At 36.9% G+C, this 23,030-nt stretch overlaps 1 protein-coding gene across 4 annotated transcripts in view; it reads left to right on the plus strand.

The window, feature by feature from the left end:
* Positions 1-23,030, plus strand: part of AKAP6 (A-kinase anchoring protein 6) — a 280,187-nt gene that overhangs the window by 74,544 nt on the left and 182,613 nt on the right. For all 4 annotated transcript variants that reach the window (XM_051622356.1, XM_051622355.1, XM_051622353.1 and 1 more), the window contains exon 3: positions 18,739-18,990. In XM_051622356.1, coding sequence (XP_051478316.1) covers positions 18,739-18,990 — 252 coding nt within the window. The remainder of the gene's footprint in view (positions 1-18,738; positions 18,991-23,030) is intronic.

Raw genomic sequence — 23,030 nt, forward strand, 5'->3', positions numbered from 1 at the left:
TCAGGAATCAATCTAAAATGGAAAACACATACACTACTTTAGTGCAGATTTTTGTATTCTTGGGTTTTAAAAAAAGAGAATATCTGTCTGAGAGAGGAAAAATATTTTTTATTAACTTACTTATTAGAGTTTCTGATGGCTGAGATGATCCTGTATTAGCAATCTAATGCTTTCTTGATGTCTTCAAATAATTAAGAGATGATATTTCAGAAAGATTATTCTCTTATGAAGGTATTCTGGGGAAAAAAAAAAAAAAAAAAGTAACTGTGCATCCATGACAGTATTGTTTCTGTCCTTACACTCAGAGTTCAGAAGTGTGTATGCATTCAGGTACTGTACTAGTGACTATGTTACCCTTCTGAGTCTTGACCATCTCAAAGATACATCAAATACCAGTTCACTCAAAAACTCTAGCTCCTGATCTGGTGATATATTGGAAAACTCTGCCTGGTGCCTGTATTATAGTTTAAAATTTACTATTTGGAATACCTCTAACAGTCAACTTGTTAATTGTTTTTAATGCTTTCTCAAGTTTGTATGCAACTCAGAATACATTTGACATTTTTAAATGAGGAAAAATTGAATTTATGTTGTTTTCACCATTGTTTTCTTAATACTCTTTATTCTCAAAGAACATTTTGCCTCAAGTATACTTTGCTACAAGATCAAGGGAGCAGATTCATTTTTATTTGTGATGTGTAGAAGTTACTAAATAATTTGCAAAAGCAACAATTTCTATTGATAGGGATTTTTGAGTGATTAGTTTTGGTTGGGACTTTTTTGTGGGGGTTGTTTTCCCCCCCATAATTTACTCTCTCCTTTAAAACTTGTCTTGTGTGTGTGCATACACATGAGCTGACTGACCATTATAGCTCTAGTGTGGGGCAGTTGGAGGAGCTGTTTGTCATGGTTCCACTTCTGAGGTTAGATCTGCTGCTATTGGAAGTATGAGGATGGGTGGGAACAAGAAAGCTGATCCAGGAAAAAAAAAGAAGAAAGGAGGGGGAGGAATGAGAATGAACAACGAATGAGGGTGTGGAGGTATGACTGAGCCTTTCCACACGACTTTGAAATAGTTAGACAGTCAGAGAATTCAAAAGGAATCCAGGGCTACCAAAGGCCTGTACAGAAGAGGGAGCCCTTTTCAAGAGAACCGAGGAGAAACAGAGTCCAGCTGTAATAAGGTCAGAGTGGTAAGTGATTTTCTCCTCCCATTCAGAATGTAATAGCCAATTACTAAAATGTGAACCTTACAAAAGTAACAGTCTCTGTTTTGTAAGTGATGAATCACTCCATTGGGGAAGTCACAACTTCCTATTAATACATTTCTTCCAAGCATGTGATCTACCAGGTCCTAAAATAAATCATAAGCTTCCTAATATTAACTCAATAAATATTTCCATTTCATTTGAAGCTTAAAAATGAAAATCAAAGTAAATTGGGGGTCAGATATTTACTTTAATACTATGAATTAAAGAGTCTGTCCTCTCTAGGATCAGCGTTACAGGGTTACCAAGAGACGGATAGTATATTAGATTCCTTCCTGTCATAATGCCACAAACATTCTGCTGGAACTTAGGTCAGAGCTTAAAATAACCTTGCTAATTGCAAGTCTACAAGTGTCGGCTGAAATTTCAGTTAGCTGCCATACAGCAGATCTAAATGCTGAGAAATCACTACTGTATTTCAGAATGTGCAAGGGAAGAGCAGACAGGCCTCAACTTGATCTGCACAATAACACAGGTAGAGGCAGCAGACTATTTGCTGTATTTCATGCAAAACAAAAGCTGTTGACTCTGCACTGAAGTTTAATTGGGTTACAGATCATCTATGGCTTATTTGTCAGTCTTTTAAACAGATACTTATTTTCTGAATTACTGGTTGCATGTAATTCCTTTAGCTAAGGAAAAGAAATGGGACAATCTTTTTTTTTGCAAAGCTGATACCAGAAAATCCTCCTTCCAGTATAAATAAGGTAAGACACCATTAAAAGGAAATATTTTACATAATGTTAGAAATGTCTAGCACAATAAATTATTGGTGTTTGCAAGTATTTTTTACCAATAAAAGTCATTTTTTTTAATCAGCTGGTTCTCAACTTCTTTAGCAGTTTTATATTGCATTGCCTGACCACTGTAAATGTAACTTGCAAAATTGACAGATCTTTTGCCTTGTGGATGTAGATTTCTGAATCCGAGAAAAGCTTGTTCAATCTCTTTTGCTCCCTATTCTACTTAATGTGAAGTTATCTGCAATCATAATCTCAGGCTTAAGCTATTTAAATCTTTAGCTACTGAAGGTAAAAAAGAAGTGTTTGTTATGTGTAAATGAGGAGATTATAGCTTTTTTTGTGTGTGTGGAGGTGAAACTTAATGCTCAGTCTTCTCTATTCCCTGAGACATTACTCAGCTAACTTTTTATAGGTCACATTATAATTAGAAATAGACACTGTAAGATTATAATTACATTACTTTGGCTAAAACTCTGACCTATATTGTGAAGAGATGTATTTAGTAAAACCTCAGGAAACCAACAGATTGAAAATAATGTAGGTAATGGAAAGCATGAAACTTCATAGTTATATCTAGACTTTACTATCTTTATTAGAAGCTTAATAAATTCTGTAGCTCTTCATAGGGAGACTGAATGTGATATACAAACTCTCTGATGCTTATCACAATTGCAGGAGACCATTTAAAAAATACTCTATGAGCTGTAACCTTTCCAAGGGCCCTTTGTTTTATTTTTGTTCTCAGCTCACAAAGTTGTATGTGTGCCATATCCTGAGGAATATGCTCTGACTGCTCAAAAGTGTCCTCTCTGCAGAATTGTTTATTCTTTTGAAACTGTATCTACATGAAAAGTTCAGAAATTTTTGGCTCGTGAAGACTGTTTTCTTCAAAGATTTACATTGAAATAAAACAATAAAGCCTTTTGACTTTCCTGAAGCAAAAGTTGGCACTGGATGGGGAATTGTTGACTAATGTATAGTACACAGAAGGTGTCAGAAGAATGGGAGATCAGCCATAGATTATGGCTGCAGTTACAGCTGGTCTTTGGGTAGCAATTTTGCATTTACTTTTAAAAGGTTTTTACTTTTGCTCTTCAGCTGCCTGTACACCAATAGCCAACTGCTCTTTTTGAGACTTTGCTGGCTAATCAAGTTAGGACCTTCATCATCTCTATAATGGCAGTCTTTGCTGTATCCTTCTTCAAAGTGTTGTTAGTGAAAGTTTCATTTTAAAGCTCAGGAGCATCACAGAGTGGAAATTTCTGCAACTGGTATCTGTGCTTAGCACAGATTAAGTGTAGTGGGTGCTTATTACATACATATTGCATACATATTATTGCTCCATTTCTTATTCTTTCCTGAATGTTTTTTTTTCAGATACTGAAGTATATCAGTAAAGTCTGAATTCTTTCTGCTCCATATAAGAAGAACTAGAAAGATCTTTTTGCTCTTCCATGGATATGTCTATATAACCGTTTTAGTTTGGGTTGGGAGTGTGGTTTTGAAGTGAATCTGCTTCTTATCCCCATTCAACAATCTTACGTTCATGCTGGAGAGCAGTTTCCCTGTGTGCAAACTTCTTGCTGCTGTTCACAGTCTTTGCCAACAAGGGGTTTCTTTTTTGTCATTTGTTTTCTCAACACCTTTGTGTCTATTTATGTTTCATTTATTGTCACATATGAAGTGATTTTTTTATTTAATCTGTGTTGATACTTTCTTGTTCAAGTAGGTTTTGCATTTAATGTATGATTACCCTGAATGAGCTAAGATTAGATTGTTTAGTATTTGCTTTTTCCATATCTGTTGCTTGTACTGATAAGCAAAGAAACTTTCTCACAAATTAATTTTTGTCAGTTTATTTTTGCAGCGTGCTCATTCAGAGACAAAATCAGAAGGTGCAGAGTCAAGCTCAGTTTTCATTATTACCTGAATTTTAAGTCTGCACAACAGAGTTTTCATGCTATATTTTCTATTCATTCAAGTTGAAAATATCTTCAGAAGATATTTTTGAATTATTTTGATGCTCCTACCTCCATTTGAAATGGGGAATAAAACAAATAATGAGATATAAACAGTAATGGTAGATTTCAGAAATTCTTCACGCTGTGACCTTCAAATCAAGGTATGACTAATGTTTTGGGAAAGGGTCATTACAATGAGTAATTTTGTCATCCGTTTTGCTCATGCTTTAATCTCAGAGTGAGAGACCGTTCTATTCATTACAAACTACGGCCTTCCCCAAACCTTTATCAAGAGAGCTAAAAGTGTGGATTTTAGGATGTCTTCTTGCTGGAAGTTAATTTATAGTAATGGGTAAGAGGAGTCATGATACTTAACATAGTACTTAACATATTAGTGTTGGTTAATGTATTTTTGGAGGGCAGGATACTGAATTATAGGCAGTGCTAGAATTTTAAGACAACTGATTTAGGGGGTATATATACTAGGTCTGACAGATTTGCTGTTCTCAATACTGTTTCAAGGATTTCTCAGCTGTCTGAATTTCCTATTCACTCAGTGTGACTCAGTTTCTCACAAAACCCTTGGTGAGGTGCTGAAAAACTCTCTGTGAAAAGACCTCAATATTTAAGAGTGTAATAATAATAACAAAAAAAGATCATTTAAATAACCAGTATTCCTTCAGTTTTAGTCAGACTTGCCAGTTACTGTATCAGCATAGTCTGATATCCTACCGTTGCTTGTCAAGACAGACAGTTGCAGTTTTTGCTTTGTCTACAGCATAACAGTTTTCCATTTTGGTAGAAGATGACCTGCATAGAAATATATTGTATAGTTGAAACCTGTTGAAAAGGTACAGAAACCCCTAGAAATGTGGGCTTTAAGGGTGCATGGGGTGGTGTTCCTTGTTATCAATTCCACACTAGAAATGCTGGTTTTATGGTTGGGGCTGTGGCAAGTGTTTTTGTTCCCAAGACAGTCATAGAGTAACACTGTCTTTAGCCTACCAGAGTGAGTCATTCCCTCCTTGCCCATGAGCGTTTTATATTACCTGTGCAAGAGGTGGAGAGTTAGCCCAGCTACCCCTGGTAGGCAGAGTGAGTCAGGCTTTGGCAGGGGTATTACCTCAAGAGTGACACCATGGGAGTACAGTTACTGTATTTCCAGGGTCACATCCAGCCCAGCAGCAGCACAGCCACTTCATTGCAGAGGAAAGCTTGTGAGCAAAGCCAGGTCTCTGCAGACCCAGCTCAGTTGTTCCAAGAGGAATAGGGAAGTAGGAACCCTTGCAATTTGCCGTACTTCTTCCCTTCTTCCCTGTTTATACATCAGGCTGCCACAACCAGGGATCACATGCCATTTCTTGTGGATCTTATTGTCTGAGAAAGGAAAGATTTGACTTTGTGTAAATTTGGGATTTAATTCAAGGCAAAATCAATTATTGTTTTTGCAGGAAATAAAAATGTATACAAGTGGATAAAATAAAAAAATACACATTTGAAGCTTGAAGCCACTTAGGTTCATTCACTTCCACACAGAGAAGTTCACCTATTGAATTTCAAAGGGTTAGTTTACAAGCCCAGGCATGGCAACAAACTTTCTTGTCTCCCTGTGCCTGCACAGTGGTAAGAGTTATACTCATCATTGAAAGCTACCGTCTAGACAAAGATAATTTATAACTTATCCCTGTATAACTATAAAATAAAATTACATATAAAGAAAACCCTGTTGATAGAGAAAATAATTATTCCATCTGACAGCATAAGAAACAATTTGTCTCAACTGAAAACGTAGGTCATGCTGTCTTGCTTTCTTAAAGATGTGAACAACCCTGACTAGGAAGTTATTTATACATCAAGGATCTTATTCCAGTTAGCAATATCTAATAAATATATTTATATATATATGCTTATGTGTATATATAAATGCATAAATATTTAAATAAGCACTGCTCTTTTCCTGCTTCTTCCAAGGCACTTCAGTCCTACAGTGTAATGCAGGAGTACTCTATCAAACAGCATCAACATCCTAACACCAATTAAGCCTGTCAATGTTTTACACTGCAAAGTTATCTTGTAAAGATAAACCTGGTACTATTAGGAGAATTATCCTGCTAGAGCAGTCACAGTCACAGAGTTGTCGGGGTTGGAAGGGACCTCTACGGATGATCTATTCCAACATCTCTACTAGAGCAGGATCACCTACAGTAGGTCACACATGAACATGTCCAGACAGATTTTAAATGTTTCCAGAAAAGGAGACTCCATAACCTCTCCGGGCAGCTGTGTTACTCTCACAGTAAATAAATTTTTCCTTCTGTTTAACTTGAATCTCCTATGCTCCGGCTTCTGCCCATTGTCCCTTGTCCTGTCATTGGACACTGCAGAAAATAGAGTGGACCTATCCTCCTGACATTCGCCCTTTAGATATTCATAAGCATTTATGAGATCCCCCCTCATTCTCCTCTTTAGGCTAAACAGACCCTGCTCTCTCAACCTTTTCTCATAGGGCAGATGCTCCATTTCTCTAATCACCTTTGTGGCCTTGCACTGGACTCTTCTAGTAGTTTCTTATCCTTTATGAACTGGGGAACCCAGAATTTGATGCAGTTCTCCAGATGTGGCCTCACCAGGGCAGAGTAGAGGGGGAGGATAACCTCCTTTGACCTACTGGCTACTCTCTTCTTAATGCACCCCAGGATGCCATTGGCCTTCTTGGCTGCAAGGGCACATTGATGGCTCACGGTCAGCCTGCTTGTACAGGTCCTTCTCCCAAGAGCTGCTCTCCAGCAGGTCAGCCCCAACCTGTACTCATACAGGGTTCTTCCCCAGATGAAGTACTCTACACTTGCCTTTGTTGAATTGAATTAAGTTTCTCCCTGCACAACTGTCCAGTCTGTCCAAGTCATGCTGAATGGCAGCACAGCCTTCCAGTGTGTCAGCCATCCCTCCATGTTTTGTATCATCAGTGAACTTGCTGAGGGTACACTCTATCCCTTTATCCAGGTCATTGATTAATATATTGAACAGGGCTGGACCCAGCAGCAATCCCTGGGGGACCTCACTAGACATAGGCCTCCAACTAGACTCTGCCCCACTTAACTCTCTGAGCTCTGTCCTTCAACCAGTTCCCAATCCACTGCCCTATCATCTGATCCACACTTCTTGAGTTAGGTTGTGAGGATGCTGTGTGAGATAGTGTCAAAAGCCTTGCTAAAATCAAAGTAGACCACATCCACTGCTGTCTCCTCATCTATTCATCCAGTTATACTATTGTAGAAGTCTATCAGGTTGGTCAAGCATGACTTCCCCTTGGTGAATCCATGCTGGCTGCTCCTGGTGACCCTCTTTTTCTCAACATGCTTTGAGATGGCACCAAGAACAAACTGCTCCATCACTTTTCCAGGAATGGAGGTGAGGCTGACCTGTCTGTAGGTCCCTGGGTCCTGTTTCTTGATCTTTTTGAAGACTGGAGTGACATTGGATTTTTTTCAGTCCTTTTCTGTTCTCCAGGACTTTTCAAAGATGACAGAGAATGGCCTAGAAATGACTTCAGCCAGTTCCCTCAGGTGCATCCCATCAGGGCCCATGGATTTGCTGATGTCGTTTACTTAGTTGGTCTCTAACCCAGTCCTCTTCAGCCAAGCCAAAGTCTTCCTTTAGCCTGTCTTCCTCTGTGGTCTTGAAGATCTGGGACCCCTGAGGGTCAGCCTGAGCAGAAAAGACCAAGGCAAAGAAGGCATTCAGTAACTGCCTTCTCTATATACTTCGCCACCAGGGCACCCTCTTCATTTAGCAGAGGGCTCACATCTCCTCTAGTCTTTCTTTTGCCTTCAATGTACTTAAAGTAGCCTTTCTTGTTGTCCTTGACCTCCATTGCCGGTTTTAATTCTAAGGAGGCCTTATCTTTCCTCATTGCATCCCTTCATCCTCTGACAACATTCTTGTATTCCTTCCAAGTGATCAGCACAAGCTGGCTTCTCAGAATTGTCACATTGGAATATGCCATATATGAATATGCTGTTGAAATATGCTCTGTCGTCTCATAACATGTTTGTAACTTACAGTTACAGTATATTTAACTGGTTCTATCTGCAATATGTTTAATTTTAAAATTAAATGTTTGGTTCTAAATACAGTATTAAAATGCTAATTGCTGGCACTCTGAATATTGTAAGCAGCCAGAACAAGCATCTATTAATGACACTGAATTTTATGTTCATTAGAGATAATTTAATTAGAAATAAATGCTTCATTGTGTCTATTTGATATGGCAATTTTTACTAGATTATGTTGGAAATACTTGTGATTAAAGTACTGCAGAGACAGTATAAAATCTGAGTTTCAACCATCATCTACTTATACAGTATTCTCTTTAAATCTAAATTAAAAAAAAAAAAAAGGATACTACGGACATGATTTTCTCTGAAAATAAAATACCATTCACAAACCTTTAAAAATACATCTGAATTAACCAAGTGGGGGATGACAGTGAGATTTGGAAATAATAAGATAGTACAAACTACTAGGTAATATATGCCAATTATTTTTATATGTGAAGTCTCGTGTAAGCATTTTGGTACTTGCCAAAGCCCAATTAAAGTAGTTTGGATGATTGAGTTAGCTTTGGAAGTCATGCCAATCCCATAATTCCAGGCTTCAATTTAGTCTCCACTATATTTCTTCTCAAAAGAGTCTGCAAAAAACCTACCATATTCTTCTTTCTGTAGATGTAGATTAAGCTTTTTGTTTATTTTTGTCTTTACTACATGGAGGCCAAAAAACACAGTAACATTCTGTGCGACCCATATTTTACCTGTCACAAACAAATTAATAATGATTTATAGCACATTGTCTAATTAGGAATTATAATAAAAGGGTTGATTTGCCTGCTAGAAAGGCTCTTTCCATAAGTAAATCAGGAAATGCCCTGTGCACTTTAAGAAGTGAAATTAGAATAAAAATCTTTAACATTTTGAATGTCTTTAGGTTTCAGTATTCTAACTTTTATTTATTTTCCTAAAATTTCCTCTTTTATTTCTTCATTCACTTAAGACTTACATTTTTAAAATGGCAATTTAAGCTTTCTACCAGTCCTTCAAATTGTTCTTCCCGGATGTAACAAACTTAAGTGTGTTTGTTTTTGTTTTTTTGATTTTTAACTAGCACTGATAATTATTCAAACCCTGAGTCTTATAGTGAGTGATATCGAGTGTGAAGCAGGCCTCTTGGTACGCTGGGTAGGTGGTAGCTGTTTCAGACTACTGGAAGTGCCTCTACATGCCTGGAGTGCTTTGTAATTGTTACTAACTTATTGGAGGATCTGTAAGAGCTTCCAGCTGACTTGAACACTTGTTGATCTGCAGAGAGGGCAGGAAGGTCACGAACAGCAAGCAGCATGCGAGATAGGCTATAAGGCTTCTTTTCTACCTTTCTGAACCAAGCAAAAAGTTTCAGTGATCCCCATAAAGGTTCATGGATTAAATGTTAACTTTCATTGAACAACGTAAAAGGGAACAACAGTGCTAATAAAGCAAAGTCTGATAATATATGAGAGTTTGTGTACTTTTTGCTGCCCTTAACAATAACTGATGGAAAGTGACTTCAAAAACGTGTCACAGAAGCTCTTGGAGGCTTAGCTGCACTGATATAAAACAGCCACTTATCTTGAAAACTTCCTATTGTGGTGTCAACTTTCATTACAGAAAGCTTGGCACAGATGGTAGTTCTTCACTTCTGACCTTTTCCAGAAAAGAAAGGAGAGCGCAGTCACCATATTAAATATTTAATATGAGAGTAAAGACTGTCACCATTCTTCTTCAAATTCCATTATAACCATTAAGCTTTACTAAAAGAGAGCAAATGAGGTTGGCATTCTTTGGCTTGAACAAGTCAAAACATGGTGATTGAAATTTTTCTCTTGTGTTCTGCATGTCTGTGTAGAAGGATTGAATTTTTCTCCTGTGTGAATTTGCAGTTCCTTTTATTTATTTATTTAGACGTATTATATTTCAGTAGTTCATTGCTGCCTAAAATACTTCACACTATTAATCTGGGGTTACACTTTGTTGTTTGAAACTTCAGTATTTTGAGAATGAGACTTCTTTTTCTCCAAGGAATTTTTCTCTTTCATCTAAACTCTTCTCTTTAGGAGTAGCTGATGACCCTAATTAAGTCTATTGAGTTTAGTAAGAACAAAAGTCTTTCTGAAGAAGTTTATAAACTAAAAAATCTTTTAAGAAGAAATGCAACTACTTTCTTGTATTAAAAATAAAAAGAGATTGGCTCATCAGAAAACAGAGATCAGACAATGAAGAACCTACAGCTCTGAAGCTGAGACATCAGAGAAATAGTTTGGCTGCATAAACCTTTGAAAACTCACTTTTTTCCAAAGGGTAACCATTTTGCTGGAAAATTACTGAACTATTGGTGCATTAGTACTGAATTCTGCTAGTTATTTTATACTGTGGGCCAAAAAAAAGTTCTGATTAAATAATAGGAGTGGTCTTTCTGCTGCTTCATGTAGCTGACATGGTTGTTTATAATGTTCAATTTTTATATGTCTTGCATGAAATGATAGTAGGGGTTTTCTCATAGCCAATTAACTACTCTCTACACAGAGGTCAAAAACAGCCTAGTCCTGGCCAGGCTACCAAGAATTGGTTGTTTTCACTACAGCAAAGTGTATACGTTCACTGTGAGTAAAATGTCCTTCCATTTGCATCCTCAGTTTTAATTTGCATGCGGTATTTTGAACTTGTTAGAAATGCCTTTAATGAAATGCAAGGAAGTGTTGAAGAAAGACAGTAAAAAAATAAGAAACAAAGATAATTATCTAGACAGTTGCAAAATACATCCTACATACTTCCATTGTTACAGAAAAAAGTATAGAGCTGTGTGCAGAGAGCTGCAAGGTATTTAAGCACTTTTTAATAAGTCTTCACTCTTCCATTTCAGTAGATATAAATATATAATACATGATGAGTGTGCTTCGTATAAAGCTACCTCATAAATTTTTTTCTCATTTCTTTGTGCTCTTAAATGATCAGTGCAAGATAAATATATATATATAATTATAATATATAATTGTCCAGTGAGCAAGTATTTGAAAAATGCTTATTGTGTGTCAAAATACCAGATTATTGCCTAGGTTTCATACAGGTTTGGATTTTGCTATTTTTCCTTTTTGTCAGAAGCAGCTAGAATCACACAGCTCAGTAATATCTATCTCCTGGCATGAAGAACTACTCTAGAGTGCCTGTGTGACACTGTCTTCCAGGATGCAGTACAAAACCAGATTTCTGTGAGCACAAATATGACTTTCTTTCAAGTGCTATATTTTTTTAAACAGTATTTTTTTTTAAATTCAGAAAGTTAGGCCTTTATAAAAATCAGTATGCTTTCACATGCTTATAGTAAGATAAGTGAAAAGTTGTGTAATTGCTCATTGAAGAGATGTTGCAGAGTGGTAAGTTTAATTGGCAAAGTCTCTGAAAATTGTAGGCTTGACCAGTTCTGGGGTGTACAAGAATATATTTCTACTTCTGAAGGTTTCAAGGGGTTTTCAGGTCATAACTTTTGGCACATCACACAGTGGAACCAGTAGAAGTTCAGGAAGATAAAAACAACATTGAACTGCAGATGTCACATCACTGCCCACACCAAATTAGTTGCCGTATTCAGTTTGTATGTGTGGTTTCTTACATAAATTTAATTAATGCATCAATTTTACTGATGTTAGGAATATCACAGAAATTACCTAGCCCACATTTGTTTCCATGATGCTTCTTCAGTACTGTTCTGAGGTGTCCCATCTTACTGCTAAAACTTCTCCTGTGGTTCTCTAGTTCTACCCCACCACAGACTTTATGGTAGAGTATCATTGTGCATCACCTATCTGAAGCTTCCTGGGTGAACTAAACACTTCCTTGCACTTAAGAATCTGGCCTATGGTGAATGCTGTGACCAGAAAGTCTTTTTGCATTAAAGTACTGATTAAACTTAATAGGGAGGAAAAAAAATACCTTTGAAAGCAGCCTGTCTTCTCTGCAGCCATCTTCTCCTGCAGAAAAGGTACAGGCTGCCCTAGATTTGTAAGGCACTGCAGCTGGTCCTGCAAGTGAGTTGGAATGACTTTCAGCAACAACTGCCTTGGTTCTGGACAAAAGGATCTTTTTGCTTCTTCCCAGTATGTTTGATCATTTGACCCCAGCAAGGGGCCAAATGGCAACACAAATGCAAGTTGCTGGAATTCTGAGACAGGAGCTTCACAATTTACATTTCAGACATTGTTAATTGACAGCCTGAAGTGCTTAGTGAGTGATATAATATCTTACTCTCTTCCTCCTTTCTTCTTTCTCATTTTCCTTGCAGATTGAAAGTCAACCAATACATTTGCACAAGAAACATCCTACTAAAACACGTCACATAAACCACTAATAAACTATTATAGAGCAGCTCTGTGACTGTCACAGCCCCAGACAAACTTGCTGTTTTAGCAACACTAACAAAGAACTGGCAATTTGACATCAATTTCACATGACTTTGAAATACAGGGATATAATATAACTCACTGATCCATGTCATAATGGCATACACTAGAAACCTGCCTACCTAGAGTTCACCAGACTGTATATTTATTCTCAAAACTTTTTTGAGATTTTTGTAATAGGAATGTTTGGACAACATAATATGGGTCTCTTTTTCTGGCAAGAGTGTCAAGAGAGCTGGGCTTCTATAACACCTGAAAATGTCCATTGAAAAAGTTTGTTTGAAAACAGGACACTCTTAAAGAGAAAAAAAATTAAAATTATTTTTTTCTGCAGGAAAACATTTCTGTCAAATTAACTGCTATTCTGTATTCAAAAAATTTGAAAAGGTAAAATTAAGATTATTTACTGGACTTTTGCAATGATGAAAATGTCTCTCACTTATAACAAAGTAAATAAAAAGAAAACCATCTGGGAAAGAGAATAATGGGCAGAAAAAGATGGAGCACCTCAAAAAGTGACTATCATTAGTATGTGTATTAACATGAGGGAAGAACAGAGAAGCACAATGTATTTCCAAGCTGTCATTGCCAGTGGAAGAGAGGATCAGTGATCTTAGAGCCCTTGTCTTAGAGACAAACTCTTTTGCATTTTCTCCATACAAAATCATAAAAGGGCAGTACATAGATTGAGCTTAATTCATAATTTTAAAATAATTATTTTTTTAAAAATCTGAAAATTCTTTGGCAGATATTCTCATTTTTTTTTCTGAAAAGTAGAATTTGTACATTGTGATTGGAATATTTGTCTTCTGAGGAGTTAAAATGTACTTAAAAGGAAAAACCAAATAGATAGACATTTTATTAAATTATAGATTTTGTTTTGGATGTACAGTAGTCATAAGACTCAATGACTGGTTTTCCTATGGAAGTTTTACTGCGATATCAAAGAACAGAAATCTGCAGTATCACTTCTCTGTCACTGATATTAACTCTGAAGCAATTTATTGCAATCATTCATCTTTCAGTAGTTTCATGTACAATTTAACATAATTTATTGAACGGCAGATAAAAATATTTTTTAAAGTCAACATCAAAGCTTAGTTTTCATTGACTCTTGAGGGTTTGTTTATGCACTTTGTCTGCTGCAGTGTTTGCAGCTCAGACTATTTTAGTTGACATGGAGGGCTATGAGCAGGCTGATGGATTCAGCAGCTGCAAATTATGGGATCAGCTGTCTGGAAAACTGAGTGAAGTGGGCAGTTGGCAGCCAAATGGACACAGCTCCTGTAGCCTAAGAGATTCCATGGTCATTGCTATAGGATAGCCCATGAGAGAATGAAAAAATCTTTACCTTAACACCACTACGAACCTGTGTAAAAATAAAAATGCCTCATGGATGTTTGAGATCAATGATTACAAAAAGTTGTTTTGGAAATGGTGCTTGCTAAAAATTGGGCTATAATAGCTTCTGATGTGGAAAAGTATACTGATAAACTGGGGAAGAATTTCCATGCTTGTGTTTGTAGGCTGTATATTATTGTCATTGTCCTGGAATGATGCATATTTAGAGATAGATGCCAATAGACAAATGCTCTTTTCTTATTACTGAAAAGCACATGGTTTATTTTATTCACTTGCAGATTCTGATAGGAGCAACCAGCACTCATCACAGCATTTAGGTATTATCTTGTGTTACTGCTGTTCTTTATTTATAAATACAAAGCATAGAAAGGGCACATGACAATGTTCTGCTCTTTTTGCTGTTTCTAATGCAACTACAAGGACTTAGGAAGAATGGGAACTATGAGGCCATATTGTACCAGGTCTTCATATTGAATCTCAGTAAAACCAGGAACTTACATAACATGACATTATTGTTCTGTGTTTGAAATGCATTAATTATTACAGAAAATGATTAAATTTGCAGCTGTTCTAGATACAACTATTTAATTCATCTGATTTATATGTAAATCTAGACACCAAGTACAGTAGTAAGAAAAGATTTTATAAGATAATGCCAACTGGATTTCTCCATTTCAGCTGAGTTTGTAGCCATTGCCAAAAGAAGTTGATTTAATTTCACCACAGGCCAGGTTCCAGGACAAAACGGACTAGACCTGGATTACATATAATTGGAAAAAATAATTTAAGCCCCTATTGGTATCCTTTTTCCTTGTTTTTCTAACTGGCATATGGCATTACTCACCAAAACAATGTTATCAGATGCAGAAATGTGAACTTACGGTTCCTAAGATTTTTTTCAAGAAATACCCAATAGACTGGGCTATGACTGTGTGCCATGTGTGCTGGGTTGAATCTACTGGGGACTGCTGATCACAGAATCACAGAATGGTTTGGGTTGGAAGGGACCTTAAAGATCATCTAGTTCCAACCCCCCAGCTTGGGCAGGGACACCTCCCACAAGACCAAGTTGCTCCAAGCCCCATCCAACATGGCCTTGAACACTTCTAGGGAGGGAGCATCATCCCCCACAGCTTCTCTGGGCAACCTGTTTCAGTGTCTCACCACCCTCATAGGCAAGAATTTCTTCCTAGTATCTCAGCTAAACCTGCCCTCTTCCAGTGTGAAATTGTTTCCCCTTGTTTTCTCACTACAAGCCCTTGTAAACAGCCCCTCCCCAGCTTTTCTGTAGGCCCCTTCAGATACTGAAAGGCCCCTATAAGGTCTCCCCAGACCCTTCTCTTCTCCAGGCTAAATGACCTCTGCTCTCTCAGCCTGTCTTCATAGGACAGGTGCTCTAGCCCTGGAATCATTTTTGTGGCCCCCCTGTGGATGCACTCCAAGAACTCCATGTCCACCCTGAAGGGAAGGAGGCAACTGCTCACTATCACACAGGTGGCTAGTACATGTGCAGTCAGATTGTTGCATTGATGCTACAGCTATGTAAGCACACAGTGAATCCAGCCTTCTTTTGTCCAGCTTCAGACTTAGAGTGCCAGTGCAGGTGGACTACATGGCATATATGCAATTTTGAACTGGCCGTATTGAACTTGTGCCAGAACTTTAGATATTTGTCCAGGACTTCTGGACATTGAATAGCTGGAACTATTAATGGGGGAATTAAATCACTTTAAATCTAAGCCTGGCCCTGTTGCAAACTAAATCAGACTTCCTGAACAGTTCAGTCAGATTTTCATCTAATAGGAAAAGAAGAAAAAACCCAAAAGACATTCCTTAAGATCACACCATGACATAACATAGTTATTAGCAAAGGAAAAACTCCTTTCTATTCTCCCATGAAAGTAAAGACAAGGCTACAGTGATATTCAATGCTGTACCAGAAGGTAAAGGGACCTGATAATAAAGTCACAAAATGGAGCTCAGAGTTTATATAGTGTGAGAAGGTATGTAAGGACTTGATTTCCTTCCTGGCTCATTCAGCCGCTCCAAAAATAGCATCCTGTCTTTTGGCCATCCACTCTTTCTAAAACCTAAATCTTGTAAGAGCTGGTACTTTGTTTCTCTCTGAATGAGATGGTAGTCTTACATGTTAAGAACAAAGTATGTGACCTTTACTTGGATATGGACTAGGTCAGCCTTACATTGTCTCCATGTTACTGAGACTGTCAAGTGTGGTTAATTACCTTGTTAGTACAAAAAGCATTTGGCTGCTGCTATGCTTGTGGTAGTCTGTAAGTACTTCAGGCTTTGCTTTTTGAGGAAAATGAGTAACTTATAACAAGCCATCGTAAAATTAATAGCATATGTCCTTGAATATGTGTTTCTTTCAAGCCTCTAGGGTGCTGGGATTTAAATTTCAATACAAATTTTTCTGTGTTGTGGAAAGTTTGCCCACTTCAGAAATATGAGATGCTTTGGTAGCTAGCATAATGGAATCTCAAGAGAAAACCTGTTTGAAGTGTGGGTTTGAACTCTTAATTTAGAGTATTATCTAGATTCATTAGCCAGTATTTTTGGTGCATTATCTAACAATTGTCAGAAGACACTCAGCACTAAAACCTTCTTATGGATTCATGTTTGCAACCTATCTGAGAATTTTTATGGCAGTTGAATTCAGCATGTAACTGTGTTTGTGAAGCTGGAAAAGAATGAAAACTTATTTTGCAGGTTGGCACAAACTCGAGCTCATTCAACCAAGTAGTCTAAATGAAGAGATATTAAGTGTTTTTCTATAGATCGAGTCTAATCTACAGAGTTATAATTACTGGGAAACAACGTATTGTTAAATCCCTGAAATTAAAACTAAACTGCTTTGCAGCTAAGAGGAAAAAGGCATGAACAACACTGGGAAAGTTAATATAAATTCAGTCAAATTAATTCACTAAAAATATTCTTTAAAACATTTGAAATAATGTAGAAATACAGCTGTGCCTTTCAGTCAATTTTCAGTTTAGTTGGATAAACAGATAATAATAATAACCTTCTCCAAACTTGGAAAATATTTTGCTGAGCATTTTAGCTTTGTCTGTGTGTCTGTAGAATTAGACTAACCCACTAATCTGACAACTAGAGCATCCATTTGGTCACCTGGAAGTTTGTGGGTATTTGAAGTCCTGAACACTTGCAGTCCTACATGTTGCCAGGCAAGGCTGTGTATTTTGTATATAGTTGTTGTCCCAAGGGCACTGAGGGCATAGAGGAAGAGATATTGCCTCTCTCTCAAGGCAGCCCCAAAACTCTGCTTATTGAAACTCCAATGTTTTGTGCTCATCTCTGGCATTTCTGAGAGCTTCTCCTGCAGAAGACTTCATGTAGCTTTCAGTGCATTATTAAAATGAGTAACTACTGGTAGTACTCAGCTATAATAGTTTCTCAAGGACTAATATAGTGCTGTCTGTTGTACTCAAATAATTTAATATTATCTAGGGATTTGATTTTGATTTAATTTGTTACATACATGCAATTACACTTTCGATAATTTGGCTTTACTTTCAGACTGAAGATGTCAAATCTGAACTGATAAAAATTTCTCTATTGTACTCTTAATTTTTAAAGCATCAGCTTTAATGATTTTCTTATTATACGGCTGAACGTAATCACAGTGGTATCATCATACATGAGGTTTCACTGTAATGTTCTGATAGAACTGTTTTGATGGCAAATTTTAAATGAATCAAATGTATGTTGTTTATTATATTTTTAATTGATGTTATGCATATAATACCCATTACCTAAAAACAAAACAAAACAAAAACCAATTCTGAAGGTGTTTTCTTTATGTTTTTTTTTAAATAAACTGATGTTGAATTTTAAAATATGCTATTAAACCACCCTTAAATATATGTCAGAGATGTAGGAAAAACCTTCTAGGTTCCACTGGTAATTTCTTTTTAGTATTTTAATAATATTTCTTACTGGTTTATAATATGATTTTACATATGGTTTTCAAACAGGGTTGTCATAAAGATGTGTTGCTCAATAGCATATGCCTAAAAATTCTTTATTCTTGTGATTTACCCTTTTGCAAAGGAAATTAAGACTAGATTGTAAGAATTTTACACTTTATGTAGCACAGTTTAGACATCTGGAACATCAATTGTTAAATTTGGAGGATATCACCCCTTCAAAACCTTAGTTTGATAACCTGGTGACTAGTATTATTTTTTCAACTTTCTCAACACAACTATTTTCAGCTTCTCTGTTTTCCCTCCTCCCTCTCCACCATCTTCTTCTGTTCAATTCTGAGTCCAGAACAAGACTATGCAAAAGTTAGCGCACTCTCAACACAGCAGTCAGCAACGGATCTCAGAAACAGCTTATCCACTCTGAGTCTATCCCAGACTTTTGCCCTGCTTGGCTATAGAGGCTAGATTAAAAGGCAAATTGTGTCCAAAAGCATTTTGTTGATGATGGCACAGATCAGATTCTTTGAATTTTAAATGGGGTGGGGTAGGGGTGAGGGGGTGGGATGAGGGGGTTGGGAGGAAGCAGAGAGGGAGACTGCTTGAGGCAATCTTCTCACTTTCATTCCTATTGCTGTCTTCTAGGATGTCACTTTACAGTGTTAGTTTTCTGCTTCTGATTCATGTGATCTTGTTGTGTCATCCTTCTTTATTGTATGCTGTCTCTGCACTTACTGAACAGTCCTGCCAAACAGGACAGCTGCTGGTTCAGTTGCTGTAGCATTGCCATAAATAAATAAATAAATAATAGACAAGCCTGGATATATTAATTACATTATCTTTCCCCTCTGAATTAATCTATTCTGCATATAATACAAAGTACATTAAAAGTAGAGATGATCCATGAAAGAACCATGCCTGTAGCTAAATATCTACTTTCTTTTTCTGTTACAGGATATTTGTGAAGATATATCTGATCATGTTGAACAAATTCATGCTCTACTAGAGACTGAGTTTTCCCTGAAGCTTCTGTCTTACTCTGTCAATGTGATAGTTGATATCCATACAGTACAACTACTCTGGCACCAGCTACGTGTTTCTGTTCTGGTTCTGAGAGAGCGTATTCTCCAGGGACTACAAGACGCCAATGGAAACTACACCAGGCAGACTGATATTCTGCAAGCATTTTCTGAAGAGACTAAGGAGGTACAGTAAATAAATTCAATTTTGAGAATTTCATCTGCATTTGAAGCAGCTCCATCCTAGTTGCACATTTAAAATTGCTAGGATGACGGTTTCAAGGATGGCTTAGTAGTCTTCTAGATATTTTGTTAATTTTGTGTTTTAAATGTCTTCAGCTGGTATATGTTCTCATTCAACCAAATTAAAGCAATTTAAGGTCAGATTTCAATAGTGTCAGGCTAGTGGCTAGCAATACTTTCTCTTGCTTGAAATATTTTTCATAGAGGATTGGAAAAACTTTAAGAAACACATCTGGTCCAAAGTCATTGTTGAATTTAAGGTTCATATCCAATTAAAACCTCATTTTTTATATGTAGTGAAAAGCTTAGACACTTCTCATATACACAAGCCTGACGCTTACACAATGTTTTCCAGAACTTTCCAGCCTAAGTCAATATTGCTTTAAAGCAGAGACCATGGACTTTAAGTTGTTTGACTGGCAATTCTGCAACATGCCTCTGAACAGTCACACATTTTGTCTCAAAAACAATGATGCGTGAATCATGCATTTTTCACTCTGACAGAATGTCAGACTCCCACACATATAAACGCTTTGTAAATCTGGCTTCATTTGACTAAAATGCCTTTTCCTTTGAATTCATCATTACTAAATTAACTTAGTTGCAAGAACGCTACTGGCCCAATTTTAAACACTAAAAGAAGATGCATATTTTTAATAGGGTAATTAATGGTTAAGAGAAGATAACTTAGAATGGAAAGGATTCCTCCTTTGCTGAAAGTCCCAATGTTAGGATAAAGTGTTTTTGTTAGGATTAGAAACATTTAGAGAAAGAGACCTCTAGATCAATGCAGTGAGATTCTATGTTACAGAGTCAGAAGTCCCCTAAACATGTCCTGAATTTCAGATCACTCAAGTTTAAATAGAATGTGCATATTTCTCTGCTTTCTGATGTGGCTTTGGCACAACAAAGTGGGTGGTCCTGAATGAAACACTCAGCTATGCCCAGGCCCACCTTCTACCTCCCTCTTCCTGACATGTACATACCTGGTGCTTCAGATTCAGTTTCTGCTTTGCTGTTGCTGATATAAACCTCCTTTGGGAAGTGTGAAGGAAATCCACATTTGTTTGAATATCCAGAGTGGTGAATTAGGGTGAAGTAATTATTTTATGAGTGTGGTGGTTTCAAGATATAAGGGAGGGGCAGATTCAGATACTAAGAAACAGGAAATGTTCCATCTGGATCTGGTTACAGCTGCTATAAAAAAACATCCCTCCAATACACAGGCAGACTGACTGGGGACAGATAGATTATTTTCCAGTGGGGAAAAAAACATCTGTTGATGAAAATAATAGTAAAAAATATAATGTAGATACAATTGTATCTACTCCTATCTAACCTTATTTTTGGTGTTTCCCCCCTGTCCCTTCCCAGATAGGACTACATTATGGGACCTGTAAATGCCTCATGATACAAGTGTTATCCATTAGGGGTTTTCATGCTTACATGAATAGTGAAACTGTTTGAGCACATCTAGAAACCCTTGCCCATAGAGATAACCCTTCTCCTAATTTTCAGTACTCCTTATGGATTATGAACCTGGAATGACAGCTTATACTTTTCTCCTAAGATTGAGAAGTCATCTGGTTAGAAATGCATAGAAGGAAACTTTCACACACAATGAAGACTTCTGGAATTTACTACAGTAGGACATCTAGAATTGAAAAGAAATTAAAAAAAAGAAAAGTATGAAACCTAAGCAAAAATAGGAGGAATTATAACTTCCAGATGAGGAAGTCCCTATGCTGCTCATTGGTAGAAGCTGTGAGTGTGAGTAGAAATGTTGTGTGTGGAAGGGCCATGTATATATGCCCATGTCTTACAGCTCAGCTAGCAAAAAATGTTTAGAACTGATGCAGAGATGGGATATTGGGGTAGACGGAAATTTGATCTGAACCAGTACAGCAAATGTTATGTTTTCTGTAGTCCATAAACCTATATTTTCTCAAAATATTTGGCTTGCTTCTTAAGTCAGCTGTCTTCTGTGTAATGGTGAAGACAGGCTTTGGCTGTCAATGTTAACTGAGGAGCTCCATGGAAGGAGTGACCTGCCAAGGGTTTTTCCATGATCAGTGAGACAGACTCATCTTATTAGTATCCACTACTCTCCCACTTCATGGACTGCACAGCCAATCACAATGCAACAGTCCTGCCTGGGCTATATTTGATCTGTAGCTGTAATACATAAATGTGCACAAGCCAGCCTCAACGTAATGAAGAGGGATGGCACTGGCAGAGTAGCTACCAAAACAAGAATGTGTACAGCACAGGCTGTACTGGCTTGGTTAGGAGCCCAGTTCATTGACTGGGCAGTCAGTACCTGCTCTTTTGTCTATTTCAGCAGTGTCATACCAAATAAGATGCCAGCAGGAAAGGGCACAAAATATCTTATGGCTTAGAGAAAAGAGAGGAACCAGTGAGGCAAGCTGGCTGCCATGGTGGAGATGTCAAATTAAGCAAATACTTTTTAAAAATTGTTTTTAACTTCAGGTAGTTAACATTTTGAAGAACCATTTCTCCTTCAGGAATTACCTGCAGATAGATAAGTAAAGAAAAATAAAGAAAAGTGAGTTCTGTGTGTCCTGAGTAGCTGAATCTAACCTGTGAATTTTATTTCACAATTGACATAGCAGGAAATCTGGAAAGGTTCAGTATAAGGTTATGTTAAATTTCAGTGAATCCTGATGTTCTCAAACAGTAAAGTTACAAAAGAAATATCTTAGAAATTAGGTCATTTGAAAGAGTAAAAAAATAATCAGAATTGTGTTGGTTTAAATATAAACACAATAAAGCATTAGAAACAGGCTACAGAGCTTTACAGGAAGCATTACAATGTGAAAAGGGACAATTTTTTTTTTAACTCCTGCATTCTTATTGGTAGCCATACAACTAACTGAGTTTTTTCTGAAATAAAAACAATATTAAAAATGTGGTAATACAGACATTGAATAATGCTTGTCTGAAGCACACATTTAAGAGGCTGTTTGGAAAATGACCAAGCAAGATGGTTTAATGCATGTGATTGTAAATATTATAAATGAAAATAAACATATATTTAAGAGACAAAGGAATGGAGCTCATTACTTACGATAAATGAAGGCCCTTAGGGCTTTGGAAAGTGTTTCAATTTATACATGGTTTTACAGTTTTTAGTACTTTCCTGAGATGAGAGGGAAAATACAGCTGTAAAACTGATGATTGTTTAGTCATTATTTTCTTTAATAAATGCAGCTCCAGAATATAGATTTAAGAGATTATAGAAAATGCTTTTAATTCTGGACTATTGGCAGCATTTGTGGCATACCAATTTCTGGCATTGGTTCTACCTCTGGATAGAATGTGCTAAATAAATATATTTTCAGTGGCCAAGACTATGGTTGATGGATAACTTTCTAATCAGTCTTTTCTATAAATAATATTTTTAGCTGTAAGATTTTTTTATATTTCTGTTTTGAGTTAAGCAAGCAGAGTGGAAAGAGTACAGAGCTCAAACATTATATGTTTATAGAAGATGGCAAACAATAGCCTTCTTTATTGCGATTATTCTTGTTCAGATTGAAATCCGAGTGATTTACTATGAGATTAACATACCTCCTTCAGATACTTTGCCTGCGGTCCTTAAACTGTGTAGTGAGATAAGCTGTTCCAGAGAATAATTCAGACAGGAACCTATTGTGGATACACACATGTCTGCTTTAAAAAACTTTATTATGAAAACCAAACTTTGAAAGAAAGACCACTATACTGATTTAGGCACCTCAAGTTGGACTGGTATAACATGCATTTCTGCCCTTTATGATATTTTTAAGTAGTCTCTGTAAACACTTGGACTAATGGGTTTATGAAAGGGAGGTCTTGCTTGGTCAATCAGACAGCCAGCTAAACATCAGCCAGTTGTGTGTCCAGGTGGCCAAGAAGGCCAACAGCATACTGGCCTGCATCAGGAATAGCATGGCCAGCAGGAGTATGAAGTGATTGTGCTCC

This window comes from Apus apus, chromosome 5, assembly GCF_020740795.1.
Source record: "Apus apus isolate bApuApu2 chromosome 5, bApuApu2.pri.cur, whole genome shotgun sequence".
Classification (NCBI taxonomy): Eukaryota; Metazoa; Chordata; class Aves; order Apodiformes; family Apodidae; genus Apus; species Apus apus.